This window comes from Vanacampus margaritifer, chromosome 1 (genome assembly GCF_051991255.1).
Source record: "Vanacampus margaritifer isolate UIUO_Vmar chromosome 1, RoL_Vmar_1.0, whole genome shotgun sequence".
Lineage (NCBI taxonomy): Eukaryota > Metazoa > Chordata > Actinopteri > Syngnathiformes > Syngnathidae > Vanacampus > Vanacampus margaritifer.
The window spans coordinates 45,099,082-45,115,040 of NC_135432.1; the positions used below are offsets into that span (position 1 = coordinate 45,099,082).

General features: G+C 40.7%; 1 protein-coding gene across 25 annotated transcripts in view; it reads right to left on the bottom strand.

The window, feature by feature from the left end:
- ak7b (adenylate kinase 7b) overlaps nucleotides 1–15,959 on the bottom strand; it is a 157,022-nt gene that overhangs the window by 80,416 nt on the left and 60,647 nt on the right. For 21 of the 25 annotated variants that reach the window (XM_077555289.1, XM_077555284.1, XM_077555288.1 and 18 more), the window contains 3 exons: nucleotides 14,967–15,116; nucleotides 2,449–2,577; nucleotides 2,272–2,383 (listed from right to left, as the gene is read on the bottom strand). In XM_077555289.1, the coding sequence (XP_077411415.1) occupies nucleotides 2,272–2,383; nucleotides 2,449–2,577; nucleotides 14,967–15,116 (391 nt within the window). The remainder of the gene's footprint in view (nucleotides 1–2,271; nucleotides 2,384–2,448; nucleotides 2,578–14,966; nucleotides 15,117–15,959) is intronic. The other 4 variants (XM_077555292.1, XM_077555290.1, XM_077555308.1 and 1 more) reach the window with 1 other exon arrangement.

The window sequence follows — 15,959 nt, forward strand, 5'->3', positions numbered from 1 at the left end:
GAGAATGGCGCCCCGTTTGCTAGCAGCTCTACACTTACAAGACGAAAGGCATCGACCAACGCTAAAAGAGCACATTGATGACGACGATGATCATCATCGATGATGATGATGGTGACTCCGAGCTTGACGGCGAAGTTGGAAGCGTTCACGCGGCGGCTATGACGACGTCATAAACGCGGAGCACAACCGAGCACGTTCAGGCGGACGTTCAATCGGACGACGGAGAGTGCCCAGAGTCCAATGCATATTCATCGGAGGAGTGTGTACAGTCTGCTACTTGCTATTTATTCCCCGGAAAAAAAGGCCGTCAAGAAAGTGTAACGTTTGCACGCGAAACGGACAAATGCGAAAGTGAAAGTAAACTGTTGTACGAGTCCTGCCGTCTCCTTGCACGCAGGGGAGCGTTACAAAAAGAAAAACTGTATTTGAAACATCCACATAATTGTAAATAGTACCACAGTTGCACACATTTGTAAATAGTTTGCGAAATTGTTTTGTCAAATTGTTACACTGTTGAATGGAAATAAACGTATTTTGCAAACTAAAAACACTTTTTCATTGTTGGTGAAAGCGTTTTACAGAAGTAAAGCACTGTTTAGGTGTTTGTGGCATCATTCATGGACAAAAAGAAGTGTACAATTCTCTAGAGTGCATGAAATAACATCGTTTCACAAAAAGCTGTTTTTCTCCGTTTTTTGTTTCAAAACAGAGAATTTCGGTGAAAGTAACCATTTTCTATTGTTGATTACTGAAGAACGGAATAAGGTAGAAACAAACTTTTTTTTCTGATGAAAGATTAGAGTCCAATCTTTCATTTGGTAGTATGTGTGTTTCCATAGTCCAAACACAACATTTTCTGTGGACCTTGAAAGATCAGTCAAAATGCTTAAATCGGCTGGCACTGGCGACATCCCGTTTCTGAAAACGTCTGGCAGTGAAAGAGTTTAATAAAGTAATCAAATAATACCTTCAACTCCTAGGTAACATTATTCCTATACAAAATGTAACGAATATTGCCCATCACCCTCAATTTTTTTGTAATTTGCCTTTTTAAACATTTCCCACTGGGGAATGCGTGTGCGTGTCTTAACCCTGTGTTTTCTCAAACCAACCAGAGACAGTTCAACAAGGAAAAAGTCTTTGAATTTCCCTCCAGCAGGAACTGGATTTTGTTTTTACAACTCACAGGAAACACATACCTCAGCGCCTACCAAGACCTAAAAGCCTGTTTAGCAAGCAAACTAGCGATAAGACTGCGTATCAGTCCCCAGACCAATTTTATGGTCTGGTCTATCTACAGGACTCAGCCATATGTTTTTGGAAACAACACCCCTTTGGAAGTTATACGGTACAACAGTGTGCTCCAACGGCCAAGTCAACGTGGTGCCCCCAGAGTTTGCTGAGAAAATTACAACTCCCCTCAGTACCGTCTAAATTTCTCATTCGCCATTACGGCAACCCAAATAATCGCTACAAAAACATTACTTGTTCCATCTCCATTGTGTTTTTGTCAGCCGTCTTATAAGGGTGAGTTGTTTTATTTTAGTTTAGTTTTACTTGAACTTGTACACTTGGAGGACATGAATTGTATTAGAGTTAAGACAACTTCAATGTCAACCTGTGTCATGTAGAAGATGTTACTTTTTTTTTTTTAATTCCACTATATTGTAATGACCACATATGTAATAATAATAATGCATTAGATTTATATAGCGCTTTTCTAGACACTCAAAGACGCTTTACAGAGGAATGGATACATTATTCATGCACTCACACATTCACTGTGGTGGCGGTAAGCTACTTAAGTAGCCACAGCTACCCTGGGGCAGGCTGACAGAAGCGTGGCTGCCAGTGTGCGCCTACGGCCCCTCTGACCACCACCAAACATTCACACCTTCCATACACCAGTGTGAGTAGCACTGGAGGCAATGTATGTGAAATGCCTTGCCCAAGGACACGACGACACATGACTTGGGGAGAGCGGGGATCGAATAACCAACCTTCTGGTTCCTGAGCAACCGTCTCTACACCCTGTGGTCAACAATGCACTTCAGTCACTTTATTACCATGACTATGATACAATATAGGGTAGATGCCACGGACTTCTGACTTCCGTAAGTCACACACCCACGCCGTTTCAGGCCACTGCTGCGTCACACAGGCCGCATCCCAACATTCGCATCCCGACATTTGCACCCCTCCGTTACATATACCCCATAGCATACTAAAATGTATGGTAATAGTAGTAAGTTAAACTTTGTAAGTCCGTACCTCCGTTCTGTTCCATATTGTCCTTGACAATATTAAGCAGTTCCTGGGCTTCTATTACTGATGTTGATTCTTCATTCTCTGCATCTGAAGGAGTGTTCTTCACCATCAATTCCTGGATAAAGGGACAGTAAACTGAGTACAGTCAACAAATTTAGTTCAAAGTGCAGAGACTCTAACCAGGTGTGAGATGGTCTCAGATATTGTCTCATTCAACTTGATGTGATGGAGCTTGTAGTGGTTACATATTTGTTGAGACACGCTGCTTTTCCCCACTGCAGGAGGACCCAGAACACACATACGGATGGGCTACAAGGACAAAAAAGACAGCTTTAAAATGTGTTTTTTTTTTGTCAATAAATTAGTAAGCATGACAATAAAATCATATGTAAAGTTTAAACTGGGCATTGACCTCATGTGGCGAAAAAGATGATCCCCAAGTTCAAAATGCTTGGATCACATAGGTGGGCAGCATAACACATGAACCATCAGTGCCCATAAGTAGTCCATGTTTTGTATTCAATTATTATGAAAGATTATCTGCTGCTTTTGTTATCTTCAATAAAGGTAACAACCCAGGAGACATCATTTCAGCTATCAGATGATTAATAACTGCACGTGTTTTATGTCTTATGTTAAAATGTTTTATACTGGAGTAGTGGTTGATTTAATTTCATACATATTTAATTGTGTGTAAACATTAACAAAATTTCCAGTGCCATTAAAATTAGGCATGGTTTTATTGAAATTTAAAAATAAATAAATGCATTTGTACAGTGAGGAAAATAAGTATTTGAACAGCCTGCGATTTTGCAAGTTTTACCACTGAAATCATGTAGGGGTCTGGAATTTTCCTCATCCACTGTGAGAGTCACAATCTAAAGTACAAAAATCCGAAAATAAGATTGTATGATTTTTAAAGAATTTATTTGTATGTTGGAAATAAACATTTGAACATGTGCCAATCAGCTAGAATTCTGGCCCTCAAAGACCTGTTATTGTGCCTTCAAAAAGTCCACTACCGATCCACTCATCAATCTAACTTAGGAGCAACCTTTTGAGTTTGTTAGGCGCATAAAAACACATATGTACCTCACAACCTGTCAGACTACAACGGCTACCATCGGCAAAAACAAAGAGCTGTCAAAAGACACCGGGGACAAAGTGGTAGACCTCTCCACAGGGTGAAATGGGCTACGGGGCAATTGCCTCAGACAATCCGAGTTGTATATGCTTAAAACACCTTAAATGTAAAGGCATTTAATGCTTAATGTTGATTAACAGTTTGGCTGCTGACCATTACTGAAAATGGCCCCGAAGAAACCGTGTCCAATGAAGTTTAACTTCTGCCCAGATTTAGTCATAACTGTTTTAATTTCCTTATTTCTTCAGTAGAGCTTTGTTCTGCGGATGTATCTTTGTGAGTGTTATCACAATTTCTGCCAGGTGCAGTCATGACTGAAAAACCTCCTCTATTCCTCAAATGGGCTTTTGTTTTGTGTCTGAATAGTGTCCTTGAATGTATCTCGTGTACGTCCGGTCAACTCCGGTTGAACTGTTTACTGGAAACTGTGTGGTACCGCCCTTCAAGATAGTATAAGAATATTGTAAGTCCTCTGTAATCTTCGCACTTGTGAGAGGCTACAGCCATTGTCTGTAACCCACTAATGCCCGGAATATTCTGTAGAAATAAAAGCTTTGAAGGAACTGTTCATCGATCTCCAGCCTGTATTCAGATAACCAACATTCTCACTACCCGAAAGAAAACAAACACGTGCAGGAAAAGATCTACTCCACAACAATCGGTGACCCCCAAAGTGATTTTGGGCTGAGGTGTTGGTCAGCAGACAGAACATCTGGCGCCAAAGTAATTAAAGGTAAGAGAACATTTATCGTCCTAGTTGATTTTCTGTCTGTTGACTAATCTAAGACCTGTTTTCATGTCATTTAATTTGTGACTAAATGTATATGAGATCTAAGTGAACAGATATTAGTAAATCTAAAACACAAGGTTGTTTCGATCCATTATGGAATCCTAGAAACAAGAAATCCTTGTTTTTGGATTTTACTAAGACATTAAATAAACAAGGTTGTTTCGTTCTATTTCAGAATCTTAAAAACTGAAGTCCTTGTTTATGGGGTAACGTTACAAAGAAACAAGCGCATAAGAAATAAGAGAATAAGAAGTTCGAGTGGTTTTGATACATTTGGGTTTGAGTGCTTTTGTTTGGTCCTAGTCAAGCGCTTTTGAATTAAGAGGAATAGTTCGACCACTTCTGCGAAATTAAGGCTCGGACACTTTTGTTTTGGAATAAGCAAGTGTCCTTGAATAAGGAAAAAGAGAAGGCCTATGTGAAACTGTGGTACCACAAAAGACGTTAATGAAGTAACTAAAATAAAATAATAAATAATAATAATAAATAAATAAGGAAGTAAGTAAATAAATAAATAGAACAAAATGAAGGGAGAGTTTGATAGGGAAAGTGAATGGTTCAATTTGCGGCAAATACCAAACCATTTTGAATAAGTGTGCTGGGTGAGAGAGAGAACGGGGGAGTGAGAAGAGAGAAGGGGGGGGGGAGAGAACAGTTAAAAAAAAAAGGGAGTGGATGAGAAGTGTTGCGAGAATGGATGGTTTCCTTCTTCAACTGCGTGTTTAGTGACATTAATGAGCGAAACAGAAAAAAGCTTGTGTTGGAGGAGCGGCGGCTCTAAAATTGGAAGTGAAAAAAAAAGAACAACTAAACTAACAGGTTGTCTCCAAAAGGGAGGGTGAGAGAGAATGATAAGAAAGTTGTGGAAATGGCGCTGCGGAACACGCAGGCTAGAGGACCTTCGAATGAAGAAGTGAAAAACAGGTTGTACATTGCTCAGTTAAAAAATCAAATAGCAGAATTAAAGTGTCATGTCCAGAATCTTTCAGGTGCCCACCACCCTGACTCCGTTCTGGACCAAACCAGAGGTCCTAAAAGACCCCGAAGAATCTTCCAAAGGTCCAGCTTTTCCTCCTCATCGGCCTGTGACTCGTTCCCAAATCTTGCAGGCACCCATGATAGCTAAAGTTGACCCGTCCACTGGTAACTCTGCTATGTTTTACAAACCTTTCTCTCCCACTGATGTGAGTGTGTTTTGACGCAGAAACTTCCGCCTATGCAATCTGGTGGTGCCAATTGGCTTCAATCAGTGCAGAGAGCGGTTACGGGACAAATGTTAATAGCAGGTGATATCCGTGTTCTTTTTATACAATTATGTCCGCTTTTATAGTTGAATATTTTAACTCTTTGACTGCTAAACGTTTTCAGAAAAGGGATGCTGTCAGTGCCAGCCGATTTAAGCATTTTGACTGATCTTTCGAGGTCCACATAAAATTTTGTGTTTGGACTATACAAACATATAAACACACATACTACCAAATTAAAGATTGAACTCTCATCTTTCATCAGAAAAAAAAGTTTGTTTCTACCTTATTCCGTTTTTCAGTAATCAACAATAGAAAATGGTTAGTTTCACCCAAATGCTCCGTTTTGAAACAAAAAACGGAGAAATCAAGCTTTTTGTGAAACGATATTATTTCATGCACTCTAGTGAATTTGACACCTTTTTTTTCCCATGAATGATGCCACAAACATCTAAACAGTGCTTTACTTCTGTAAAACACTACCACCAACAATGAAAAAGTGTTTTTTGATAGCAAAATACGTTTATTTACATTCAACAGTGTAACAATTTGACAAAACAATTTCGCAAACTATTTACAAATGTGTGCAACCGTGGTACTATTTACAATTGTGTGGATGTTTCAAATACAGTTTTTCTTTTTGTAACACTCCCCTGCGTGCAAGGAGACGCAGCAGGATTTGCACAACAGATTAGTTTAATGCGATGGCTCCTTCGCGTGCAGACGATACACTTTCTTGCCGGCCTTTCCTCCATCCATTTCCCAAAAAAACTTGAACGTCTTTTAACGTCTTTGGCGCTCCTCCGTAGGATTTTACTAAACGTTATTTTACGTTTTTGGCAGTCAAAGAGTTAATGTAAAATTTAGGTTTTTATTTTATTTAAATTTTTTCTCTCTCCCTGATTATTAAGCTCTTACGCGAGAAAATTATTTAACCTTGTCTATAGCCTTAGATGTTTTTTTCCCCCTCCCTGAGTGTGTTATTTCAGATCTGGTGTTCGCTCCCAAAGCAGATGAGGAGGCCGCGGCTTTTGTTGATCGAGCCCTCACTGATTACACTCTGAAAACAGGACACGCCCCTACGGCCTCCACCTTGCATTCGCAAGTGTTCCGAGCAGCCATTTTGAAGGGCGTTCTTAAGTCTGTGGCACAGGCCATGGAGGCCAATCCGGATCTTCCCGGTGCTGAGATTGCCTGATGTTTGTCACATCTTAAACATCATTTAAGGAGACATGCTAAAGAAAAAGAGTCTAAGGAAGAAACCACTCTTGCTGTGATCTCATCTCCCTCTGTCGATTCCGAGTGCATGATGTGTCAAGCAGGTTCATTCATGGGTCAAGGTGCGCCCCCTGGGTGGCCTAACATGTGCTTCAATTGTGGACGGCCTGGTCATTGGGCCCGCAATTGCAGACAGCGACCTCAAGCGTCTGGGTGGAGAGGCAGAGGCCAAGAAACTGCACGCAGCAGCAACAACATTCCCCGGTGCCAAACCAACAGTATCTGCCTCCCTCTGGTGGACAGTTTCCACAATGATGGTGTCCTGAATCCACATGCTCAGTGACTGTTCAACGTTTTTTCACAGACTCTTTTGCATTCTTTTGAATTTGCACCTAACTGTCCAATCAATCTTTTGGGCAGAGATCTCCTCATCGCCACATGCCCTCTCATCAAATGCAGCCCTGATGGACTTATCCTTGAATTTCCGGATGGTAACACCTACCGCTGCTCTGCCTCCTCTGCCTCTAGTGCCACCTCCCAGTTCCTGCTTGTTGAACAAAGCCCTGTGGCATGCGCCACTGCCGACATCTACTGGGCAAGAGTGGATATTGACTCCAGTGGTTGGCTCGAAGCTGAGCTCTCTGGTCACCTTGGGTTCGTAACCTCAGATCTTATGATATGGTAACTGATTGTATGCATTGCACTCTGTACTATGACAGATCAGGGGATGAGATCTATAGCGAGGCATTTCAGGAAATTGAAAACAACATATGGAAATTGAACATGGGTGATTTGTTTGCAGGCAAACCAGGTGTCGCCTTTTCCGTGTCCCTGAGACTCCCACATGTCTCCTTGATGGTCTCGCCTCAGCACACAGGGAAGGATCTCGGTCCGTTTGTCCTGGCATGCACACAGGCCACTGATTGGCAACATTTATTTCACTCTTAATTGCTCTATTTCCCGTCACTTGATGCTTATTGGATTTAGTCTAACACATGTTTACCCACTTCTGTTTTGGAGCACCAGCTTCTGGATAGGCACCATGGACGTGAAACAACCGACAGCGATTTTGCTGGTTACCTTCTTGATTTCTTTTCCCACATCGCTGTGGTCCATGGATCCCACTGATGTTGGTCTCTGTAACGTCTCACCTGTTGTGTTTCAGATGAAACCAGGACAAATATATGTTCCCCAATACTCTGTAAAAGAGGCTGGATGATTGGCATTTCGGAAACAATTGACGGTTTGCTCAAAGCAGGAGTATTGGGTGAAATTCCCGGCTCTGATTATAACATGCCTATTTTGCCCGTTGAGAAGAAAGACACTGGAAAGTTTCACATGGTCCATGACCTGCGAGCAATTAATGCGGCCGTCTTAACTCCTACTTTGTCTGTCCCGAATCCTCACTCGGCATTGTCCCAAATTGCATCAACCCACACTCATTTCACTTGCATTGACCTGGCTAATGCTTTCTTTTGCATTCCACTCCATCCTTCAATGAAGCCGTTTTTTGCTTTCACTGGGAATGGTGTTTGCTACTCCTACAATCGCCTGCCTCAAGGCTTTGTCCTTTCACCTGGACTCTTCAATGACTGTCTTCGCCAGTTGCTGTCTCCACTTGAACTGCCCCCTGGTGTTCTCCTGGTGCAGTATGTGGATGACCTCTTGCGGGCAGCTCCATCTAAAACTTCTTGTCTTGAAGCCACCAGGTCTTTGCTCTTCATTTCCTTGAAACAGCATCTTTCCACTGCTGCAGCTCTTGCGATTCCTTCTTTTTCTTCTTCTCTGGAGAGCTCAGTATTGTTCATTCGGTAATTTTACTGTTTTGATATGTCATTATCATTGCTCTCTTTTTTTTTTTTTTTTTTTACAAGATGCTGTGACTATTGCGAGACCTACAGCGAGACCGAGAAACCCCAACATGGCGGCGCCCTGCTGCTAAGATAGAACTAGCTCTATTATGCTAAACTAATCCGAATTTAACCATCATATTACTTGGCTTTTCTATTCTCTCTTTCATCCGGCAGATTTGGAATACCACCCAGCGTGGAGGACCTTGAACGTTTCATCGACGGACATTTTTACAGCTGCGCAATGGAGGATCCTTCCGTCGAGAAACCTTCGAAGAAGAGGAAAAATGACTCAGCGACGGACACGGACGACCTAACCACTACGGACGTTTCGGTCAGTATGCTGGAGTCCATAAATAAAAAACTAGATGTCCTCTGCCTCATCCGCGAGGATGTCAAAGAATTAAAGGTAAGCTTGGAATTCGTCAGCCAACAGGTAAGTGACCTCCAACGAGATAATGCCGAGTTACGCTCTTCACTCGCGGCTGTTTCAGCCAAGTTGGAAACCATTAAAAAGGAGAATAAAACGCTAAAATAAACTGTTTTGGATGTCCAATCCAGTAGCATGCGGGAGAATTTAATATTCTCAGGCATATCCGAGAATACCTCTGACAATCCAGAGGTTGAGATAAAAAAAAATTATGACGACGTCGTTAAAAATTCCTCAGGAGACGGTAAATAGCATCTCTTTTCACCGGGTACATCAGCTTGGAGCCCGTAGGGGCAACAAACCCCGTCCTATTATCGCCAAGTTTGAGCATTTTAAACAGAAAGAATTTGTTAAAAGTAAAGGACGGGAGCTTAAAGGGACCTCATTTGGAATGAATGACCAATTCTCGAGAGAGATTAATGAGCGGCGAAAGGTACTGTTTCCTATAATGAGACAAAATAGGCAGGAGGGTAAACGGACTAAGATAGTCGTTGATAAGCTATACATCGATGGCCAACTATTCCGGAACCCCAACTCCACTCCCTGGCTGTTCTAATTGGCATTGGTGGAACTAAACTTTGTTTGATTATTAGATCTATACATACACTGTATATGTGGTTATAAAACCTAAAATATGAATACTCATTATGTTTAGGCTATATTATAAATATAATATTAATACATAACTATATCTAAAGTATATTGAAACAAAAAATCTCGCTTAGGTTACCAGTTACTGGTGTATTGTTATGTTTAATCCCCCGCTAATTTCCTTCACTTTCACCTCCCTAAGCCGATGAAGCGCATGGGAGCGCTATGCTCCGGGCTAGCTGTTTGGTCCTCTCCCGAAAAGGCGGCCGTGCTCGCTGCTATCGGGGAAATGAGCCGGAAAATGGACGAGAGATTTAATGCTTTGCAGTCGGCTCTGGAGGAATACCAGGCTATTTTGAAAGAGCACGAAGGGCATTTGTCTGCGGTGGAAGAAGCAATCAGATATCATGACTGCAGGTTGGCTAAACTGGAGCAACAGGCTGCTCGGCTGGAAGAAGCTAACAAGGCCTGCCAGAAAATGCAGAATCTAGGAATCCAGTGGACCTTGTGTCAAAGTTGATACCCTCGCTTTTTGGTCATGAGCCCTTTCCGAAGCCTGTTGAAGTTGATCGGGCTCACAGGTTAGATAGCCAGCCAGCTAAATCTGCTACAAGCCCCGTATTTTGATTGCGAGGATCCACAGCTACTGTGTCAAGGAGCTCATTATGCGGTTGGCAATGGGACACTTTCCTTGAATGTACAAGGGACACCAAATTCACATTTTCCCGCATTTCCCTGTTGAGATCGTGAGACGTCGTCAACTTATCAAGGACACAAGGAAGAAATTGAAGGCTGCGGGTCATCGCACGGGTTTCATCTGCCCTGCTCGTCTTCGAGTTACCCATGGCAAGGTGACAACTACGTTCAACACATCTGAGGAGGCAAAGATTTTCGCGGACAACTTGATGACCAACCAGGAAGATTGAAGAGAACTTTGGTGCTGGACACTGATGATCTCATGCAATCCACATTTGGCCCTTGGACACTTTGCATTTCTCTGGTCATATTGAATGCTAACATTTTGTAAGGATTACATTTTTTTAGTTAAACAAAATACGTCCTGTTTTTGAGTATAGTTGGATGAAACCTCTTTGCTGATTTCAAAGCCACATTGGTGCCTTATATTTTTAAGGTAGATATACGTTAGGTGTTTTATTTTATTGTCAGTTTTTTTTCCCGCGTTCGGAGGAGTACACGTTAGGAAGTAGTTGATTGTGTTTTAACAGCTTAGTGGTTTATTTACTAAGTACTTTTAGAAGTACTCCTTAGAAAGATGTTAGTTTTATTTTTTTTGCCCTGCTTTGTTTTGGAAAGTAGGGTAGGGTAGTAGGGGGGACTCTGTGTATGCGTTGTTTATTTGTACGTTTGTTTTTTTGTGTTCACTTGGAGTACTGAATTGGACTACTTAGCAAAGTCTAGGAACCATCATTTTCAATGACAATGGCTAATAAGAAAAATAGGGGGTCAATATGGTTAGCTGGAATGTGAGAGGTTTGGGTAACCATATTAACTCTTTGACTGCCAAGCGTTTTCAGAAAAGGGATGCCGTGGGTGCCAGCTGATTTAAGCATTTTGACTGATCTTTCAAGGTCCACAGAAAATTTTGTGTTTGGACTATGGAAACACACATACTACAAAATGAAAGATTGAACTCTCATCTTTCATCAGGAAAAAAAGTTTGTTTCTACCTTATTCCGTTTTTCAGCAATCAATAGAAAATGGTTAGTTTCACCCAAATGCTGTGTTTTTAAACAAAATACGGAGAAATCAAGCTTTTTGTGAAACGATATTATTTCATGCACTCTAGTGAACTTGACACCTTTTTTTTCCATGAATGATGCCACAAACACCTAAACAGTGCTTTACTTCTGTATAACAATACCACCAACAATGAAAAAGTGTTTTTTGATAGCAAAATACGTTTATTTACATTCAACAGTGTAACAATTTGACAAAACAAAATGTGTTCAACTGTGGTACTATTTACAATTATGTGGATGTTTCAACTACAGCTTTTCTTTTTGTGTCACACTCCCCTGCGTGCAAAGGGACGCAGCAGGATTTGCACAAGAGATTAGTTTCACTGCGATTGCCCCTTCGCGTGCAGACGCTACACTTTCTTGCCGGCTTTTTTTTTCCGGGGAATAGCAAGTATAAAGCAGTGTGTGTTTGGCCATGTTGCCATCAAGTCTACTATCAGGATCATGATACGGTGACGTTACGGTGGTGTTACGTCTGGCTTCCTCATGTCCTTCTGGTCCTATACCGGGTGGTAGATGTTCTGATCCATCTTATCCACTCCATTCATGGTGGCATTGTAGTCCATAACCAGTATCTTCTCCGTGATCAGACTGTACCCACTCCGATGAATATGCATTGGACTCGGGGTACTCTTCGTCGTCCGATTGAACGTCCGCCTGTGCAGGAGTGCTCGGTTGTGCTCCACGTTTTCCGGCGTTAGCATCGCTAGCCGGTGAGGCTTTATGACGTGATCATAGCCGCCGCGTCAACGCTTCCAACTTCGGCGTCAACCTCGTAGTCACCACCATCATCATCGTCGTCATCAATGTGCTCTTTAGCATTGGTCGATGCTTTATGTCTTTGAAAAAAATGCTCAAGCGTGAGCTGCTTGCAACCGGTCGCCATTTTCGCTTCCTCAGCCATTCTCCCCTCAACACTCTAGATTCGCCTCACGTCTTCTACTGACGCCTACCCAATCTTGTCCAAAGACAGTCATCGTTGCCATCTAGTGCCCAAAAATAGTCATTATACTAATTAGATCTGCCTGATACTTTTAACGTCTTTGGCAGTCCTCCGTAGGATTTTATTAAACGTTATTAAATGTTTTTGGCAGTGAAAGAGTTAAGAGGGCTAAAGTTTTTGCACACTTAAAGTCTCTGTTTTCAGATATTTCTTTTTTACATGAAACCCATTTTAACCCACAGGATCAGAGACGTTTGAAATGTAACTGGGCGGGGCAAATATTTCACTCAACTTTTTCAAGTAAATCACAAGGGCTAGCTATTATAATAAAGAAGAACATTCCTTTTTAACATGAAAAAACTATTAGTGATGTTAATGGAAGGTTCTTGATTGTAACTGGCAAATTTTATTCTGTGAATGTTACACTAGTGATTATTTATGGTCCGAATGTAGATGATGCAGGGTTTTTTTTGCAAAGTTTTTGACAAAATTCCAGATTTTGCAGACACCACTCTAATAATCACTGGGGATTATAATGTGGTTTTAGATTGGCACTTGGATAGATCCTCTAGAAAGCAATCTCCACCTTCAAACGCTTCGGTAGCCTTGATTACTCTTATTTCTTCCACCAATTTAGTGGATGTCTGGCGCTTTAACATCCCACAGATAGAGATTATTCATTTTTTTCTAAATTGCATAACTTACTCTCAAATTGATTTTTTTAAATTAGATTCCACCATCTTGATTTCGGACCATGCACCTACTAGTATAGTGTTTTTATTTTAATGTCCCAAAACAAGGTTCAACTTGGATTGCAATCATATTTATTGAATGACTCAGACTTCTGTAAACACCTGTTGCAGAAAATTAAGGATTTTACCCTCACTAATGACACCATGGACACATCAGACTCTATTTTATGGGAAACCTTTAAAGTGGTTTTGAGGGGACATATATATTTCATATCAGGTCTCACAAAGAATAATGAGAAATTCTCGGCTGCGGGAGATTGACGACAAGCTATCAGAATTGGAAACACTTTATAGAAAAAACAATTACAATCTTACACTACAAGAAATCATTACTCTTAAATATGAATACAACACAATTTTAACAAAACAAGTAAGCGGCCAAATTTCTCGTTTGCATGTTCGTTATTTTGAGCTGCAAACCCTCTTGGCTCGACAATTTAGAGGTCAACAAAATATTAGGGCCATACATAGAATTAAATCCGATACTGGAGACATACTCACACTCCCAAAGTCAATCAATGAATGTTTTGCTGTTTTTTTTTATAAGGAGTTGTATAGGTCAAAGGAACAAGGGAATGTGGACTAGTGGCTTAATGATGTCCCCATTCCAAGCTTGGACGATGCCTCACGTCAGGCCTTAAATCAACCTGTGACCATAAGAGAGGTTACGGATGCCATTAAATCATTATCTTCTGGGAAGCCCCGCGGATCCTATGGGTATGGATCAGAATTCTATAAAAAGTTCGCTGGACAATCCCCACTCCTGCTTAGAATGCTCTTACACTCTATGAAAGCGAAAGCACTTCCTGACACTTTATATGATGAAAATATAACCCTGCTTCTAAAACCTGACAGAGATGATTCTAATCCTGCATCTTATCGTCCAATTTTCATGTTAAATCTTGTAAGATTTTTACTAAAATACTTGCTAGTAGACTAAATGTATGCATTGAGTCCATTGTGCACAAATATCAGACTGGGTTCATCCCCAACAGATACAGTATTCCTTCTTTAACAATAGAAGGGTGTTAAATATAACATACTACAAATTTCCATTGGGTTCAAAACAAGCTATTTTATATTTAGATGCTGAAAAAGCATTTGATTAGATCGAGTGGGGATATCTGTTTACGGTTTTGGAAAGATTTGGCCTAGGTGAATCTTTTGTATCCTGGGTTTGGATATCTTATTTACGCCCCTCCGCTTCAATTGTTATGAACCAAGAAAGATCATTTCCGTTTTTACTAGAGAGGGGGACTCACCAGGGGTGCCCGCTCTCACCACTGTTATTCGCTTTGGCGATTGAAACCCTGGCCATCAGCATAAGAGAAAATTAACTCATCAAACCCAAAGTGATCGGGGGAGTTGATCATAAAATCTAACTTTATGCTGATGACATTGCCATTATCATTTCAGATCCGGAGCACTCTATTCCCAATCTGTTAGATTTGATCAATAGTTTTGGTGATTTATTTATTTATTTTTCTTTACTTGTGTTTTTTTTTATTCTGTGTGTGTATATCTTGTCTCCTATGTGTCAAGGAGACAGTAGAAAGCCAACAATTGACAGAAATTGTAAGTCTCTGTTTGTTGTATGTTGTTCATTGAAAACATTTCTAAATAAACATGGTAAAAAGAAAAGAAAATAGAAGAGGGTAATGATGACTGTCAACCTCCCTTGGATTGGGGCTGCATGCATGATTTCAAATTTGTGGGGTATCAGCGATGCTAACAAAAGCGAGGTAGGGCCTACTTAAAATTGTTTAAATTGTGGGCTTAATCTATATTCATTGAAAGTTTAATTTTTTGATGGGATTATGGAAATTAATCAACTTTTCCATGATGTCCGATTTTTGGGGGAAAGGATCTGTATGTCTAAGACACATGAGAACAGTTTTAAATTGGGTGCAGCAATAGTTTGATATTATACTGTAGTATACCCAATTGTTGTTGTTCTCTCTCTATTCAGTACATACCAGCAGTCCCCTGGTCTGGCGATACTCTTCCACCACTAGCTCTATGTTTTCCACCAGACCGAACTCACACAACCAGTTGACAGAGAACAGTTCCTTGAGATGGACACCCTCCATGCAAAGGTTGACGTGCAAAAAATCAATGTCCATGACCTTTTAAGAATGTGAGAGACAATATTAGAAGCAGTTTAAATGTTTTAAAAAACAACACAATTCCAAACACACCCAACCGACCCAAAACCATCCATCCATCCATCATCTACAGTATATAGTTTATCCTGTTTAGGGTCACGTGGAGCTGGAGCCTATGCTGGCTGACTTCAGTTGAAAGGCAGACTAAGCTATACAGTAGACCAGTTGCCATTAAGTCAAAGGGCACATAAACAGTGCAAGAATTTAAAGTCCACAACGTTTGGTTTAGGTATGAGAGCCAAGATTAACTTTTTATTGCTTGAAATGCTTTTTCAGCCCCTGATTCAGGTGAAACTCTCCAAATCTTTAACATGAACATGTCCACAATAAAATAAATGCTATAACAACATTCAGAATGCTAAAATACACTAAATAGAGCAATAATTTGGAGTCCACAACGTTTGGTTTAGGTGTGAGAGCCAAGATTAACTTGTTATTACTTAAATTGCTTTTTCAGACCCTGATTCAGGTGAAATTGTCCAAATCTTTAAAATGAACATGTCCACAATGAAATGCATGCTAGAATCATATTCAGAATGCTAAAATACACTAAATAGACCAATAATTTTCAGTCCAGAACGTTTGGTCGAGGTGTGAGAGCCAAGAATAACTTTGTATTGCTTTAAATGTGTTTTCAGCTCCTGATTGTATATTTGAGGTAAATCTGTCAAAATCTTCAAAATGAACATGTGCACAGTGAAATAAATGCTATAAACAAACACTTTCACTCACATTCACTCTCTCGCTGAATGGTAATTAAACCCACACTGCCTGCACCCAAGTCAGCCGTATGGACTGCACCAC